Raw genomic sequence first — 15858 nt, 5'->3', positions numbered from 1 at the left:
TTCTCCAAAAGGCACCGGAGGTCAAATTTGGCGATCGGTTTATATGGGAGCTATATATAATTATGGACTGATGGGAACCAATTCCTGCATGGTTGTTGGATACCATATACTAACATCACGTACCAAATTTCAACCGAATGGGAAGAATTTTGCTCTTCCAAGATGCTCCGGAGGTCAAATCTGGGGATCGGTTTATATGGGGCCTACATATAATTATGGACCGATTTCGACCAATTTTTGCATGGGTGTTTGAGGACATATATTAACATCACGTACCAAATTTCAACTGAATCAGATGAATTTTGGTCTTCCAAGAAGCTCCGGAGGTCAAATCTGGTGATCGGGTTATATGGGGGCTATATATAATTATGGACCGATGTGGACCAATTTTTGCATGGTTGTAAGAGACCATATACTAACACCACGTATCAAATTTCAGCCTGATCGGATGAAATTTGTTTCTCTTAGAGGCTCTGCAAGCCAAATCGGGGGATCGGTTTATATGGGGGCTATATATAATTATGGACCGATGTGGACCAATTTTTGCATGGTTGTTAGAGACCATATACTAACACCATGTACCAAATTTCAGCCGGATCGGATAAAATTTGCTTCTCTTAGAGGCTCCGGAGGTCAAATCTGGTGATCGGTTTATAAGGGGGCTATATATAATTATGGACCGATATGGACCAATTTGTGCATGGTCATTAGAGACCATATACTAACATCATGTACCAAATTTCAGCCGGATCGGATGAAATTTGTTTCTCTTAGAGGCTCTGCAAGCCAAATCGGGGGATCGGTTTATATGGGGGCTATATATAATTATGGACCGATATGGACCAATTTTTGCATGGTTGTTAGATACCATATACTAACACCATGTACCAAATTTCAGCCGGATCGGATGAAATTTGCTTCTCTTAGAGGCCTCGCAAGCCAAATTTGGGGTCCGTTTATACACCCTCACAAAAAATCGCTTCTGTAACATATACTCCCAAACATATTTTGCTTCAAGCATATACATTTTTGGGTATTGCCCAAACATTTATATGTTTGATCTCTACCAATATATAATATGTTTGAAATCATATTGGTCTAAACAATATATGTTTGGGTAGTCTAAGTTCCAAACATTTTGTATTTTTGCATCCAAATTCAATAATGTTGTCTTCCAAAAAACAATATGTTATTATGTGACCATATAATATGTTTGGAAGCATTTTGCACCCAAAAATATTATATGCTTAAAAAAAATTCTCCCAAACAATATTGTGCTCAAAATTTTATTTATTTATTTATATATTTACAATCATGGTTAGGTTAAAGTGGCAGCCCGATTAAATTTCAGGCTCACTTAGACTATTCAGTCCATTGTGATACCACATTTAACTAAAAGTACCTATTAGGAGTGCTATCTGACGCCTTGAGAACACTAGCATATCTAGTGTACGGTTTAAGTTTAAATGGGGCCATATTTGCTTGGTGTCGTTACAACCCTTGCAATTTTCCCATCGAATATTGGCCATCATAACAGCCTTCTCACGCAGTAAGAGCTTGCAGGTGGCCAGAGGCATACCAACAGATTCTAGTTCCCCTGGAATATGTAAGGTAGTTCCTAGCCTTGCTAACACATCTGCTTCACAGTTCCCCGGTATGTTCCTATGACCAGGCACCCATATTAGGTGAATATTGTACTGCTCAGCCATCTCGTTGAGAGATTTGCGGCAGTCTATGGCCGTTTTTGAGTTGAGGAACACAGAGTCCAAGGATTTTATTGCAGGTTGACTGTCAGAGTATATATTAATGCCAATATTTGTTGGAACATTACTTCTCAGCCAATTCACCACCTCTCTTATTGCCAATATTTCAGCCTGAAAAACACTACAGTGATTAGGTAATCTTTTCGCTTTTCGAATTTCCAGATCTTTAGAATATACTCCGAACCCCACTTGTCCATTCAATTTGGAGCCATCAGTATAGAAATCTATATATCTTTTATTCCCCGGGGTCTGTGTACACCACGCCTCACTGTTGGGAATTAGAGTTTCAAACTTCTTGTCGAAAAGTGGTTTTGCCAGGGTGTAATCCACTACGTTAGGCACATCTGGCATTACTTTGAGGACCGAACTATGACCGTACATTTTTTCCGACCACAGCGATAGCTCGCGCAACCGCACAGCCGTTGTTGTAGCTGGCTGTTTGGCCAAAATGTCTAAAGGCAATAGATGTAGCATGACATTAAGGGAGTCTGTTCCTGTCTTACTAAATGCGCCTGAGATACATAAGCTCGCCATACGCTGAACTTTATCTAAACAAGTCGGTTTCTGAAGTGCCGGCCACCAGACTACAACACCATATAGCATTATAGGTCTAACCACTGCCGTGTATAGCCAATGCACAATTTTTGGTCTTAGTCCCCACTTTTTCCCTATTGCCTTTTTGCACGAGTACAAAGCTACCGTGGCTTTTCTCGCCCTCTCTTCAATATTAAGCCTAAAATTCAGCTTCCTGTCCAAAATAACGCCAAGGTATTTTGCACACTCACCAAAGGGAATTTCAGTACCCCCTAAGGAAATGGGCCTAACCGTGGGAGTTTTGCGATCTTTGCAGTACATGACTATTTCTGTCTTTGCTGGATTTACACCAAGACCATTATCTTTCGCCCATTTCTCAGTCATCCGGAGAGCTCTCTGTATAATATCTCTGATTGTGGATGGGAATTTTCCCCTGACTGCTAGCGCCACATCATCTGCGTATGCCACCACTTTTATCCTTTCTTTTTCTAGAGAAACCAGAAGGTTGTTTATAGCAACATTCCAAAGAAGAGGTGATAGAACTCCTCCTTGGGGAGTGCCTCTGTTCACATACCTTTGTATGTTTGATTGCCCTAGTGTGGCTGAAATACGTCTCTTCATTAGAAGTTCGTCTAACAGCCTAAGTATACCTGGATCAACATTCAGAGTTGTCAGTCCATTTAATATCGAGCTCGGATGGACATTATTGAACGCCCCTTCGATGTCTAGAAACGCCACGATTGTGTATTCTTTGACAGATAGTGAGCTTTCAATAAAGCTGACCAGTTCATGCAATGCGGTCTCAGTAGACCTGCCCTTCGAGTATGCATGCTGTCGTTTCGAGAGCAAACCTGAATCCACGCTAGTTCTAAGATACATGTCTATCATCCTCTCCAGGGTCTTAAGTAGGAATGAGGATAAGCTGATTGGTCGGAAATCCTTCGCACTCGAGTGAGAGGCTTTTCCTGCTTTAGGTATGAAGACGACTTTTGTTTCCCTCCACTTTTCTGGAATATATGCTAAGTTTACACATTGTTTATATATCACCGTCAACCAGGGGATAATTCTTTCAGCCACTGCCTGTAACTCCGCCGGAGTAATTCCATCAGGTCCGGGGGATTTGAATGGTCCAAAGCTATTTAAAGCCCATTTTATTCTAGATTCCGACACAATTTCCTCGATAGGAAATGATCGCTGAGCCTCTGTTACACCGCCGGAACATGGTTCAACCGTCTGATTTCCAGGGAAGTGTGTGTCCAAAAGTACCTCCAACGTCTCCTCACTGGACGTTGTCCAATTTCCCCCCGATGTTTTAATGAAACCTGGAGCGGTGTTAGTGGATGCTAGTACCTTCCGTAGTCTGGAAGCCTCTGACGTATTCTCAATACTGCTACAGTAATCATCCCAAGAGTTTTGTTGAGACCTTCTCAGTTCTCGTTTATATTCTCTCAGATTCATCTTGTAAGTGTCCCAATCCTCCGGAGCTCTTGTGGACTTTGCTTTGTTAAAGAGCTTCCTGCAGGATTTCCTCATATTACTTAACTCCGTAGTCCACCATGGCGGCCGATTTTTTCCCCTTGGCTTTCCTCTAGGGCATGCAGCTTTCAGTGAAATGTTGAAGGCCTTAGTAATCCGCTCCACTGCGTGTTCGATATCTTGCACAGTGCTCATATTTGTCTCCGGCACTTCCGGTATCATCAAATTGAACGATTCCCTATACCTATTCCAATCAGCTTTCCTAACATTTGGCGGAAATATGGTCTTTGAAGTACGAACAGCCAATCTGAAACTGATGTAGCGATGATCTGAGAAGCTATGTTCCCTCAAAACTTGCCATTCAGATATCTTATCATTCAGTTCCGGAGAGGTCAACGTTACGTCCAAAACCTCTTGTCTGTTCCTGGTGACGAAGGTTGGTGCATCTCCCTTATTGCAAACTACCAGGTTAGTACGCAAAATAAACTCTATTAGCGACTCTCCCCTTGCATTAGTATCACTACTTCCCCAAATACTATGATGTGCATTTGCATCGCATCCCATAATGAGTTTTGTCTTTGTTTTTAGTGACTCCTCAACTAAGGTCTTAACGGCACAGGGTGGCATATCCCTATCATGTCCCATGTAGACCGAAGATACCCAATATTTGCATGTGGATATCTCTAGACTGGCTACGACAGTGTCTGCATTGCTCAATGAAGGAAGCAGAAACAAGTTTAGTTCGTTTTTAGCAATTATACATGCTCGATTTATATCGTTACCGGTATTATGCAAAAGTTTGAAACCCGGAGTGCTTAATTCACAGATCTTGTTATTATATATGTATGGTTCTTGAATAAGAACTATATCTATGTCTCCTTTCATCAGGAGAACTTTTAAGGCAGCACAAGCGGCCTTACAATGGTGAAGATTTATCTGGAGGAACCGTAGAACCATCCAAATTTTCAACCACCGTCACATCAGCCGCTTCAATTGAGTCATCAAGGGCTTCCTCTTCACAGATCTCGGTGACTCTCGCAACAATCCGCGGTTCAGCTTTGGTGAGGCTTGAGCCTGTAGAAACTTCCCGCATATGATTTTCGCCATAGTCTGTAGGTTTTATGTCTCCTTCGGCTTCGCTAGGAGATTTTTTCACTGCTGACTCTACCGGAGGCTTGTCCGTTTCGGTATCCTTTGGCTGATCGCTTTTGTATACCTTCATATGGATATCATGAAAGCCATAACTTACGCGTCCTTGGTTCTGGGCTAGATGTGGCAGCGACTCTATGTTTAATATAAACACCGCATGTCGTCTTGGTCCATCCACCTCATCCAAACGACCAACCTTCCAATCGGCGGTTGGTAGATCTGGGTTACATTCTTTTAGTCTCTCTAGTATTGACTCAGGATCAGGAGGGTTTGCCGGTATCCATGCATGTACTCTAGGTTTAGCCGGTATGTCTTTTTTATCGACTAACTCCAAAGCGGCAACTTCCCAAACTTCACCAATTAGCATCAATGCAGCTTTAAAGCAATCCATAGACCTCTGGTCTGCAAAAGCTATTAACTTATATCGTCCTTGATACCATCCAGCATCTTGCCGTCGAAGACTTGGTCCGGGAAACTTTTTTCGCACCTCTGAGTAGACACCAGACATCGCGTTCTCAATTTCCCCCCATTTTTGCCTTGGAATCATACCGTCCAATGCTCCTTTATTAATAATAGCCATCACAAGGCTGTCTTTTGCAACTGAGGCAAACGATCTTTGATCCCGTTTAGAGGATGGTAGCTCATCCGGTGATCGTTCCCTTTTTCCAGCTTCAAGAATTCCTTGAGCCCATTTTAAGGAATCGCTTTGCTTAGCCGACAACGTGGTTGGGTCGACTGATCCTAATTTCTTTAGGATAAACAAAGCATTTCTTCGTTCCTTGAATCTCTTTCGAGAGGGATTGCCTCCTTTTGATGTCGTCACCTTAGAAAAGGTTCGACTTGCCAAAGTGTCACCGCCAGTCGACCCGTCTACAGGTCAACTAATTGGGCCTGACTCTTGGTCGCTGCCCAAATTTATAACTTCAGTCGTTACCCGTCCACTGGGCCCTGAAGTTAGCAACCCAGTGGATGACTTTGAATTTCGCTGCATGGTGGTTTATTATTTCCACCACACGTGAAATTCGTAATAAGTACTTATTACGATGAAATACTCCGCTATTAGAAAACACGTCCGTTCAGTTCGACGGTTGATTGAGAAATGCCAATCATAATGAATTATGAAAATAAACAGGTAATATAGGTGCTAACAACATAGGTTTTCGACCTGAATGCTCAAAATTTTGTTTCTGCCCAATTGTATATTCCCCGACATCTTTCTCACTTCCACGAGATTTTTTAGTTCTTAGCACCTTTTTCTGTAATACAAACATTGTAGAAGAAATTATTCAATTTTATGATTTTTTATTTTATTTTAATTTTACCTTTTGCCGGACGGGGATTCGAACAGCGGACCACACAGTTTGTAAGGATCAAAGAAGTAGCTGATCAATTGCCCAAGGAAAAATAAAATGTTACTTTTGTAATAACAAGCAACAACCACCAACTTAATTTAATATCGCTCCCTGTTAAATAGCGCTCCAAGCTACTAAACACATATATGTTTATAGGCTATTTCTAAATTAATATATGTTTGCATCCAAGCATATTATATTTACAAACATTTTATGTCCCAAACATAATATGTTCTAACATATTAACATATATGTCCCAAACATGTTATGCTAGTTTATGAACATTATATGCTTGCACTCAAAAATATTGTGTTTAAAAATTTGTGTTCCAAACATATAATGTTTATAGCCAAACATATGAAAAACAGTCTTTTTCATCCGTGTATGTGGGCTATACGTAAAAGTGGACCGATATGGCCCATTTGCAATACCATCCGACCTACATCAATAACAACTACTTGTGCCAAGTTTCAAGTCAATAGCTTGTTTCGTTCGGAAGTTAGCGTGATTTCAACAGACGGACCGACGGACGGACATGCTCAGATCGACTCAGAATTTTACCACGACCCAGAATATATATACTTTTGGGGTCTTAGATCAATATTTCGATGTGTTACAAACGGAATGACAAAGTTAATATACCCCCCATCCTATGGTGGAGGGTATAAAAAAAGTTTACTTGGATCCAAAGATTTTGACCTTCCCTTAAGATTTTGGTATTGATTCTGAGCCAAAGATGCTGCTTCTTTAAAATAATGAAATTTGTTAGCGACCTATCTGGCTTTAAATCTATGACAAATAGAATTAAAATTAGGATACAGATATCATTTATCAAATTTTCATTCTCTTTTCGCGGTTTATTAATAAAGCTACTCACGTGCAAACAAATGCCAGTTTATAAATCCCAATTATAACGAATACATCAAAGTAACAAATGTTTTCTTAATTCCAAAAAAGCTTTAAACCAAAGACGCTAAATCCCCAATATTAATCTTACCGTATAACATATTTGAAGCGTTAATTTAAGGAAAATTTCTTTAAAACAAAAATGTATTTCTTTACTTTAAGGAAAATTAGCCTTAGTTCAAAGACATGCGACTTTAACGGACGGATGCAAATTTACAAAATGTGTGTCCTAAATTTAATATTTTTTTTTTGAATCAAAGATTATAAACTTTATTTTAATTAAAATTTAATTATTTTAAAGAAATTTGTCCTTAATATTTTGTAAATTTCAAATCCTAAAATTTAGGTTGAGTAATCTTTAATATCAAGTAAATATGTTTTTCAGTGTGTGTGTAGTTAAAATAAAGAACATCTGTGGAAGGAAATTTTTGGAAGTGATTTTAAAGTTGTGCCTTTAACAAAAAATTCCAATTTTTGGTGGGTAATTATATAGTAGATCACGTACAAAATTTCAACCGGATCGTTTGATTTGACTCCAGAAGTAAAATCAGGCGAACGTATGAAAAAAACAATTTGGGTTTTTTTCATATTTACCTTATAAAGTGAAATAATTCCCCACCAAAATCGGAACAATTTCGGCATGAATTTGCAAACAACAAATTTTCCTTAAATGCTGGGTGTCACAATTTTACACCTACAAGGGAAGTTATTAAACTATCTATTTCCAACGATTCGTACACTGCAACTGCAGAAGATTTATAAATGTTAGACTATTTTGGCGAATAAGGTATATATTTACTGAATTTCATTTTTGTTTATTTTTCTACTTTATAAAGAGAAATCCTATATATATTCTATATGTCAATGAATCGGTCCATTTCGAGGCAAATGCAATTCAGTTGGAAGAACTGATGCGGTTGCTTCGTATGAAAGTGATCGTCGGGCTAAAGTAATCGACTCAGAGTTTCTACGGAGCTTTTTTGTTGGTATTTTTCTTTGTTACATTTCGATGGGACCTTATCGTACATTCATAGATTTCAAAATAATAAACTCTAATAAATTTAAAAAATTAAATTGTTTAATTGTTAAAAAAAAAAAATCATTTATTGACCTAAAAACAAATTGCTTCGTATGAAAGTGATCGTCGGGCTAAAGTAATCGACTCAGAGTTTCTACGGAGCTTTTTTGTTGGTATTTTTCTTTGTTACATTTCGATGGGACCTTATCGTACATTCATAGATTTCAAAATAATAAACTCTAATAAATTTAAAAAATTAAATTGTTTAATTGTTAAAAAAAAAAATCATTTATTGACCTAAAAACAAATCATTTATTGACCTAAAATTCAGCATACAAAATGTGCAAATGTCACACCGAAGGTGGATATAAATATCCATAATTTTTCTTTGACTGCACACTTATTGTTCTCAATTCGACGAAGAAGGCACAATGAAAATATTTGTGACTCTTACCATTGCCACGGCAATCTTTGGATTGACTTTAGCTTCTCAACAAGCCGCTGCTCGTTATGACGACTTCAAGGTCTATAGGGTCTTTATCAAGGATGAACAAGAATTGACTGAATTCAAAAAGATGTCCAATAATATACCTGTAAGTATACATATAAATATAAAACTCCGACTTTAATTTCATTTTTATACCCTTTACCACTACTGGGGTACAGGGTATAATAACCCAGCAAAAAAAAGCGTCGCCAAAAAAGTAATGAAAATGTTCTTTTTGGATCCGGAGTGGTGCAAAATTGACGCAGAAGCGATGAATTTAACATGGGCTTGTCATAGGACGGAAGTCCTCCATTTCAAAAGCCGTTGCACTGAATTTGCACCACTTCTTTAGGTGTGATCCGAATTCAATGTTTTGGATGTAAATTAAAAAATTCTGTGATACTTTGTCAAATAAATAATTTTTATAATTTTTAATGGATTCTAACGCTTGTTGGAAACGTTTGACCTCAAATATTTTCAAAAATTCACAATTTTTTCAGCTTGGATTATGCATTTTTTCGACAAAATTTAAATGATTTGTATCATTTTATGAATTCTTACTCTGTTTTAACCTATTTTAAAACAAAACAAGTTAAAATTACCCATTAAAAGTATGAAAAACCAAGTTATAAAAAATTGAATTAAAAGAACTTCCTGGGTAGTTAAAATAAAGAACATTATTGGAAGTCCATCTTCTGGAAGTGCATTTAAAGTTGTGCCTTTGGAAGAACTTCCAAATTTTTTTGCTGGGAAGTTTGTGCACCGAGAAGGAATAGTCATAGACCCATCTTTTAATATACCGATCGGCTTAGAATTAAATTCTGAGTCGATTTAGCGATGTCCGTCTGTCTTTTGATGTATTTTTGTGTGAAAAGTCTAGCTCGCAATTTAAGTCCGATCGTCCCCCAAATTTGGCATACGGTCCTTTTTCGGCTCAAAGACGATCCCTATCGGTTCAGATTTAGATATAGCTGCCATATATATTTATAACAATCTGCTCATAAATGACGTAGTTATCAACCGATCTTCTTCCAATTTCGTATAATTGAATATTTTGTGAGACTCGTAGATTTTGCAGAAATATCAGTCAAATCGGTTCAGATTTAGATATAGCTCCCATATATAGCTTTCGCCCGATTTACACTCCTATGGCCCAAGAGGCCAAGTTTTAGTTCCGAGTTACGTGAAATTTTACACAGGGAGTAGAACTAATATGATAAATATGCATACCGAATTTGGTTGAAATCGGTTCAGATTTAGATATAGCTCCCATATATATCTCCCATATATAGCTGCCATATCTATCTTTCGTCCGATATACGCACTTACTATATGGCCCCAGAGGTCAAAATTTCACTCCTATTTACTTGAAGTTTTGCACAGAGAACAGGACTAACATACATATGCCAAATTTGCACGCAGAGAAGGAATATGATCACCACAACCATGTTCCAAGAGCAAAATGTTACTTTTTCACGGAAAACATGTAGCATGTTTGTCGAAACCATGTTCTTTTCTTGAAAATTATGTATCTGATTTCGTAAAGCATGTTATTTTTGACGAGAAAAGAATATTTTTGCGACAAAAATGCTACATGGTCGCTGGGAAAAAGTAACAATGTGTTCTTGAAACATGTTTGAGGTGATCATATTCCTTCTCTGGGTGTGGTCAAACTCGGTTCAGATTTAGATATAACTCCCATAACAGGTTGGCTGATAAGTCCCCGGTCTAACAAAGAAAAACACATTTTTTTGTCAAAATTCGTTTTTATTATTCAACATAGTTCGCTTCAGGAGCGATACAACGATTATAACGACCTTCCAATTTTTTGATACCATTTTGGTAGTACTCCTTCGGTTTTGCCTCAAAATAGGCCTCAGTTTCGGCGATCACCTCTTCATTGCAGCCAAATTTTTTACCTGCGAGCATCCTTTTGAGGTCTGAGAACAAGAAAGAGTCGCTGGGGGCCAGATCTGGAGAATACGGTGGGTGGGGAAGCAATTCATGAATTTTTGCCATCGTTCTCAATGACTTGCGGCACGGTGCGTTGTCTTGGTGGAACAAAAGTGTTTTCTTCTTCATATGGGGCCGTTTTACCGCGATTTCGACCTTCAAACGCTCCAATAACGCCATATAATGGTCACTGTTGATGGCTTTTCCCTTCTCAAGATAATCGATAAAAATTAATCCATGCGTATCCCAAAAAACAGAGGCCATGCGGACTTTTGACTCTTTGCCTGCGGACTTTTGACTCTTTCCACGCTTCGGAGACGATTCACCGGTCGCTGTCCACTCAGCCGACTGTCGATTGGACTCAGAAGTGTAGTGATGGAGCCATGTTTCATTCATTGTCACATATCGACGGAAAAACTCGGGTGTATTACGAGTTAACAGCTGCAAACACCGCTTAGAATCATCAAGACGTTGTTGTTTTTGGTCAAATGCGAGCTCGCGCGGCACCCATTTTGCACAGAGCTTCCGCATATCCAAATATTGATGAATGATATGACCAACACGTTCCTTTGATATCTTTAAGGCCTCTGCTATCTCGATCAACTTTATTTTAGGTCATTCAAAATCATTTTGTGGATTTTTTTTGATGTTTTCGTCGGTAACCACCTCTTTCGGGCGTCCACTGCGTTCACCGTCCTCCGTGCTCATTTCACCACACTTGAATTTTGCATACCAATCAATTATTGTTGATTTCCCTGGGGCAGAGTCCGGAAACTTCAAGTTTTTGCTTCCACCATATTTTTTCCCTTCAGAAAATAGTATTTTATCAAAACACGAAATTCCTTTTTTTCCATTTTTTTCACAATAAAAAAAATTTGCTTCACAAAAGACGCTCTATATCACAAACTAATTGACTTACAGACGTCAAATTTTGACACGAATCATTTGAAGGTTGGTACTATATAAAAATAATATGCATTTAATACTAGCGACGCCATCTATGTGTCAGACCGGGGCCAGCCAACCTGTTATATCTTTCGCCCGATTTAGATTCATATGACCACGGAAGCCAAAGTTTCATTTAGTAATTTTGCACTGAGAGTTCAATTAAAATTTTAGCAATGTTTTCCAAATTTTATCAAAATCGGCTCAGAATTAGACAAAGCCCCCATATATATGTTCTTCCGATTTGAGCAAATATGACCGAAATTCCCATATGTTCCTTGCAAAATCGTCACTGTTATGTCGAAAACTCCCAAAAATGATTCAGAATTTACCTATACTTTAATTCGTATATATCGACCTATAAATCATAAATCAAATTTGAAGGTGTTAAAATGGTATCAAAAATGTTGGTATACATAGTGGTGAAGGGTATAATATAGTCGGTCCCGCTCGACTTTAGACTTTCCTCACTTGTTTGTTTTGGAACATAGGTACGTTTTTTGAATGACATCGGTGGTATTGGCCAACACTACGATGTGGCTATTGACCCTGCCAACTGCAAATCTATGGAGGATTATCTTCAGTACAATGAATTCAGCTATGAACGGACAATTGACGATTTGCAAGCGTGAGTATTTATTTGCAAATGCTCCCTCCATGTTCTAGAGATAATTTTTTTTTTAATTCCTGCTCTAGAGCCCTTGATGCGAGAGAACCAAAGACAAAACTCTTATTTCCCACTCCTAGCCACAACTTGACTTGGACGAGTTATCACGAAGTGTGGGATATCTACAGTTGGATGGATTATGTCAAAAAACGATACCCTTTAAGGATAACCTCCTACATAATTGGATACTCATATGAGGGAATTCCCATTAAGGCTATTCGCATCTCCTTTTGGCCTGGAAGAAAAGCTATCTTCATTGAATCGAATATTCATGCAATTGAATGGATTTCCTCGGCCACGACAACCTGCTTCATTGACAATCTGCTGAAAACACAATCGTTGGAAATGCTGAGATTGTTGTGGAAAAACGATTGGATATTTGTACCAGTTCTAAATCCTGATGGTTTGCAATATACTAAAAATGTTGACCCTATATGGCGTAAAAATCGTAAACCTACTGGATTTTCAAATTCCTCAGGCCCATGTTTCGGTGTCGATTTGGATCGTAATTTCGGTTTCGAATGGGGAGGTAAGGCTTCCAAATTGATAAAACGAGCGAAGGGATTGATAGTTCGTATTCGAAATAGTATTTAGAATGAAAAAATCGATTTTTCCAAAATTCTGAAAGTAAATTTACTGACTGGAAAAAATTCACTTTTCCCAAATTGCCTATTATTGAAATAGACGACTTTTGGCACCGTAACAATTCAAATTCTTCTTTTCGACTTTTCCGGTAGAGTTAGATTAGTCGATTTGTGTGACTGATCGAAAGTCGATCACTTGATATCACTTGATTTTCAAAAAAAAAAAAAAATAATAATAATAATCTAAAGTTGATTAATCGATTTTCGACTTTTGTATTTCTAATTCATATGAGGATTTTTTTCGTTTGAAGGTGCTGGTTACAACATTGATGTTCCCTGTGATCATTGGTATGGGGGTGCTGAAGCAGTCAGCGAACCTGAAGTTCAAGCCTTACAAAACTTCGTCAACTCTTTCCCTGTTGAATACATTTGTATGTTTTTGTCTTTCCATTCGTATGGCAATAAGGTTCTTCTTCCCTATGGCTACACTGAAGAGAAACCTATAGACTATGATAAAATGATCCGCATTGCCATTGCTTTCGCTACGGGCGCTGAAAAGAAATTTGGAACTAAGTTCCAAAGTGGAGCCAGTGGTGTTTTGAATTGTAAGCATTAACACTGTCATAGTATGTCTTTGTTTACATGCGTGTCTATTACACATTTCCATCCATTTTTTTAGATCCTGTCTCGGGTTCCGCCAAGGATTGGGCCTATGGCTTTAAAAAAATTCCATTCGCTGCCGAAATTAGTTTGCGTGATGACGGAACTAAATATGGGTACTTCTTGCCTGCTGACCAAATTTCCGATGTTTGCGCTGAGGTGACCGATGGCATTGTGGCAATGGTTAGTCAAGCTCACTTGGAAGGCATTTGTGACTAATGTTAAATTGGTATTAATAACTTTCAATATGCAGTATTTTTTTTTTTCAAAATATCGTCTTGCTACTTTTCTCGACATCAATTATTTAATGGCAAATTAAAAATGCAATGATGGAAAAAATAGTGTAACAACAAAGGCAACATATTTGACCGAAACGAAATCGCCATAAGAACTTTTGATTTCACCTTAAAAATCTTCCAATATTGCTTAATAAAAATTTACAAATTTTTATTTTATATAACAAATAAAAGGTTCAAAAAATGAGATGTTCCAAAAATGTACTTGTGTTCCAGACTCCTAAAAACTCAGATTATCTTTCCGTTGAAACGACTGAGATTGGGCTCCCAGAATAGTTTGATCAGAAAAACAGAGAAAACAAGGCAATGTATAAGATTGCCTTGTTTTCTCTCATATCGAAGTGTTTTCATGTGTACCTCGTGAAAATATGCACATTTTTATGAAACTGGAATACAGTGAAATCTTAGAAGTGAACATCCATGGTGGCCTAAATTTTGTCCACATTTGAAAGGTGCTCACTTGTGAGAAGTTAATTTTAATGTGGTAATATAGGTAATCTCTCAAGAAAATTATCCACTTTTCAGAATATTCAATTGTGAGAGATTGACTTCGATCCACACGGATGAAAAAGACTGTTTTTCATATGTTTGGCTATGTTTGGAACACAAATTTGTAAACACAATATTTTTGAGTGCAAGCATATAATGTTCATAAACTAGCATAACATGTTTGGGACATATATGTTAATATGTTAGAACATATTATGTTTGGGACATAAAATGTTTGTAAATATAATATGCTTGGATGCAAACATATATTAATTTAGAAATAGCCTATAAACATATATGTGTTTAGTAGCTTGGAGCGCTATTTAACAGGGAGCGATATTGAATTAAGTTGGTGGTTGTTGCTTGTTATTACAAAATTAACATTTTATTTTTCCTTGGGCAATTGATCTGCTACTTCTTTGATCCTTACAAACTGTGTGGTCCGCTGTTCGAATCCCCGTCCGGCAAAAGGTAAAATTAAAACAAAAAAAAGCATAAAATTGAATAATTTCTTCTGCAATGTTTGTATTACAGAAAAAGGTACTAAGAACTAAAAAATCTCGTGGAAGTGAGAAAGATGTGGGGGAATATACAATTGGGCAGAAACAAAATTTTGAGCATTCAGTTCGAAAACCTATGTTGTTAGCACCTATATTACCTGTTTATTTTCATAATTCATTATGATTGTAAATATATAAATAAATAAATAAAATTTTGAGCACAATATTGTTTGGGAGAATTTTTTTTGAGCATATAATATTTTTGGGTGCAAAATGCTTCCAAACATATTATATGTTCACATAATAACATATTGTTTTTTGGAAGACAACATTATTGAATTTGGATGCAAAAATACAAAATGTTTGGAACTTAGACTACCCAAACATATATTGTTTAGACCAATATGCTTTCAAACATATTATATATTGGAAGAGATCAAACATATAAATGTTTGGGCAATAGCCAAAAATGTATATGCTTGAAGCAAAATATGTTTGGGAGTATATGTTACAGAAGCGATTTTTTATGAGGGTGCAGGGATGAAAAATTCAGTACTTTAGTAACCTTTTCAGTACTTTTTAACATGCCGAAGTACAGCAGTACCCACACGAGCTAAAAAGTACTTTATCTAATACTACAATAAAATCAACAAGTAAGGAAAGTCTAAAGTCGGGCGGGACCGACTATATTGTACCCTTCACCACTATGTATACCAACATTTTTGATACCATCTTAACACCTTCAAATTTGATTTCTGATTTATAGGTCGATGTATAGGAATTAGAGTATAGGTTAATTTGAATAATTTTTGCGAGCTTTCGACAGCGACGATTTTATAAGGAACATTATAAGGAATTTTAGTCATATTTACTAAAATCGGAAGAACATATATATGGGGCTTTGTCTAATTCTGAGCCGATTTTGATAAAATTTGGCAAACATTGCTAAAATTTTAATTGAACTCTCAGTGCAAAACTTCAAAATGTTCGAAGTGAGACTTTGGCTTCCGTGGTCATATGAATCTAAATCGGACGAAAGATATATGGGATTTATATCTAAATCTGAACCGAATTTGACC

The 15858-nt window shown here is 37.3% G+C and overlaps 1 protein-coding gene across 1 annotated transcript; it reads left to right on the top strand.

Annotated features, from left to right (window-relative positions):
• The first annotated feature begins 8629 nt into the window (after positions 1-8629).
• LOC142225063 (zinc carboxypeptidase-like) lies at positions 8630-13826 on the top strand. The gene is made up of 5 exons (XM_075294838.1): positions 8630-8791; positions 12075-12211; positions 12280-12779; positions 13146-13439; positions 13514-13826. Exons 1-5 carry the CDS (start codon positions 8630-8632, stop codon positions 13711-13713), a joined length of 1293 nt encoding a protein of 430 aa, XP_075150953.1. The 3' UTR covers positions 13714-13826.
• The last annotated feature ends 2032 nt before the right edge of the window (positions 13827-15858 follow it).

Source organism: Haematobia irritans, chromosome 2 (assembly GCF_050003625.1).
Source record: "Haematobia irritans isolate KBUSLIRL chromosome 2, ASM5000362v1, whole genome shotgun sequence".
Lineage (NCBI taxonomy): Eukaryota > Metazoa > Arthropoda > Insecta > Diptera > Muscidae > Haematobia > Haematobia irritans.
Note: the sequence above shows the minus strand (reverse complement) of the source record. Positions and strands in the feature narration are given on the sequence as shown.

Bases quoted from the DNA above. Each gene is read 5' to 3' on its own strand.
- LOC142225063 (XM_075294838.1), top strand. From the start codon at position 8,630: ATGAAAATATTTGTGACTCTTACCATTGCCACGGCAATCTTTGGATTG. The intron at 12,780-13,145 runs GTAAGGCTTCCA...TTTCGTTTGAAG, and splicing joins TTTCGGTTTCGAATGGGGAG to GTGCTGGTTACAACATTGAT. The intron at 13,440-13,513 runs GTAAGCATTAAC...CCATTTTTTTAG, and splicing joins AGCCAGTGGTGTTTTGAATT to ATCCTGTCTCGGGTTCCGCC.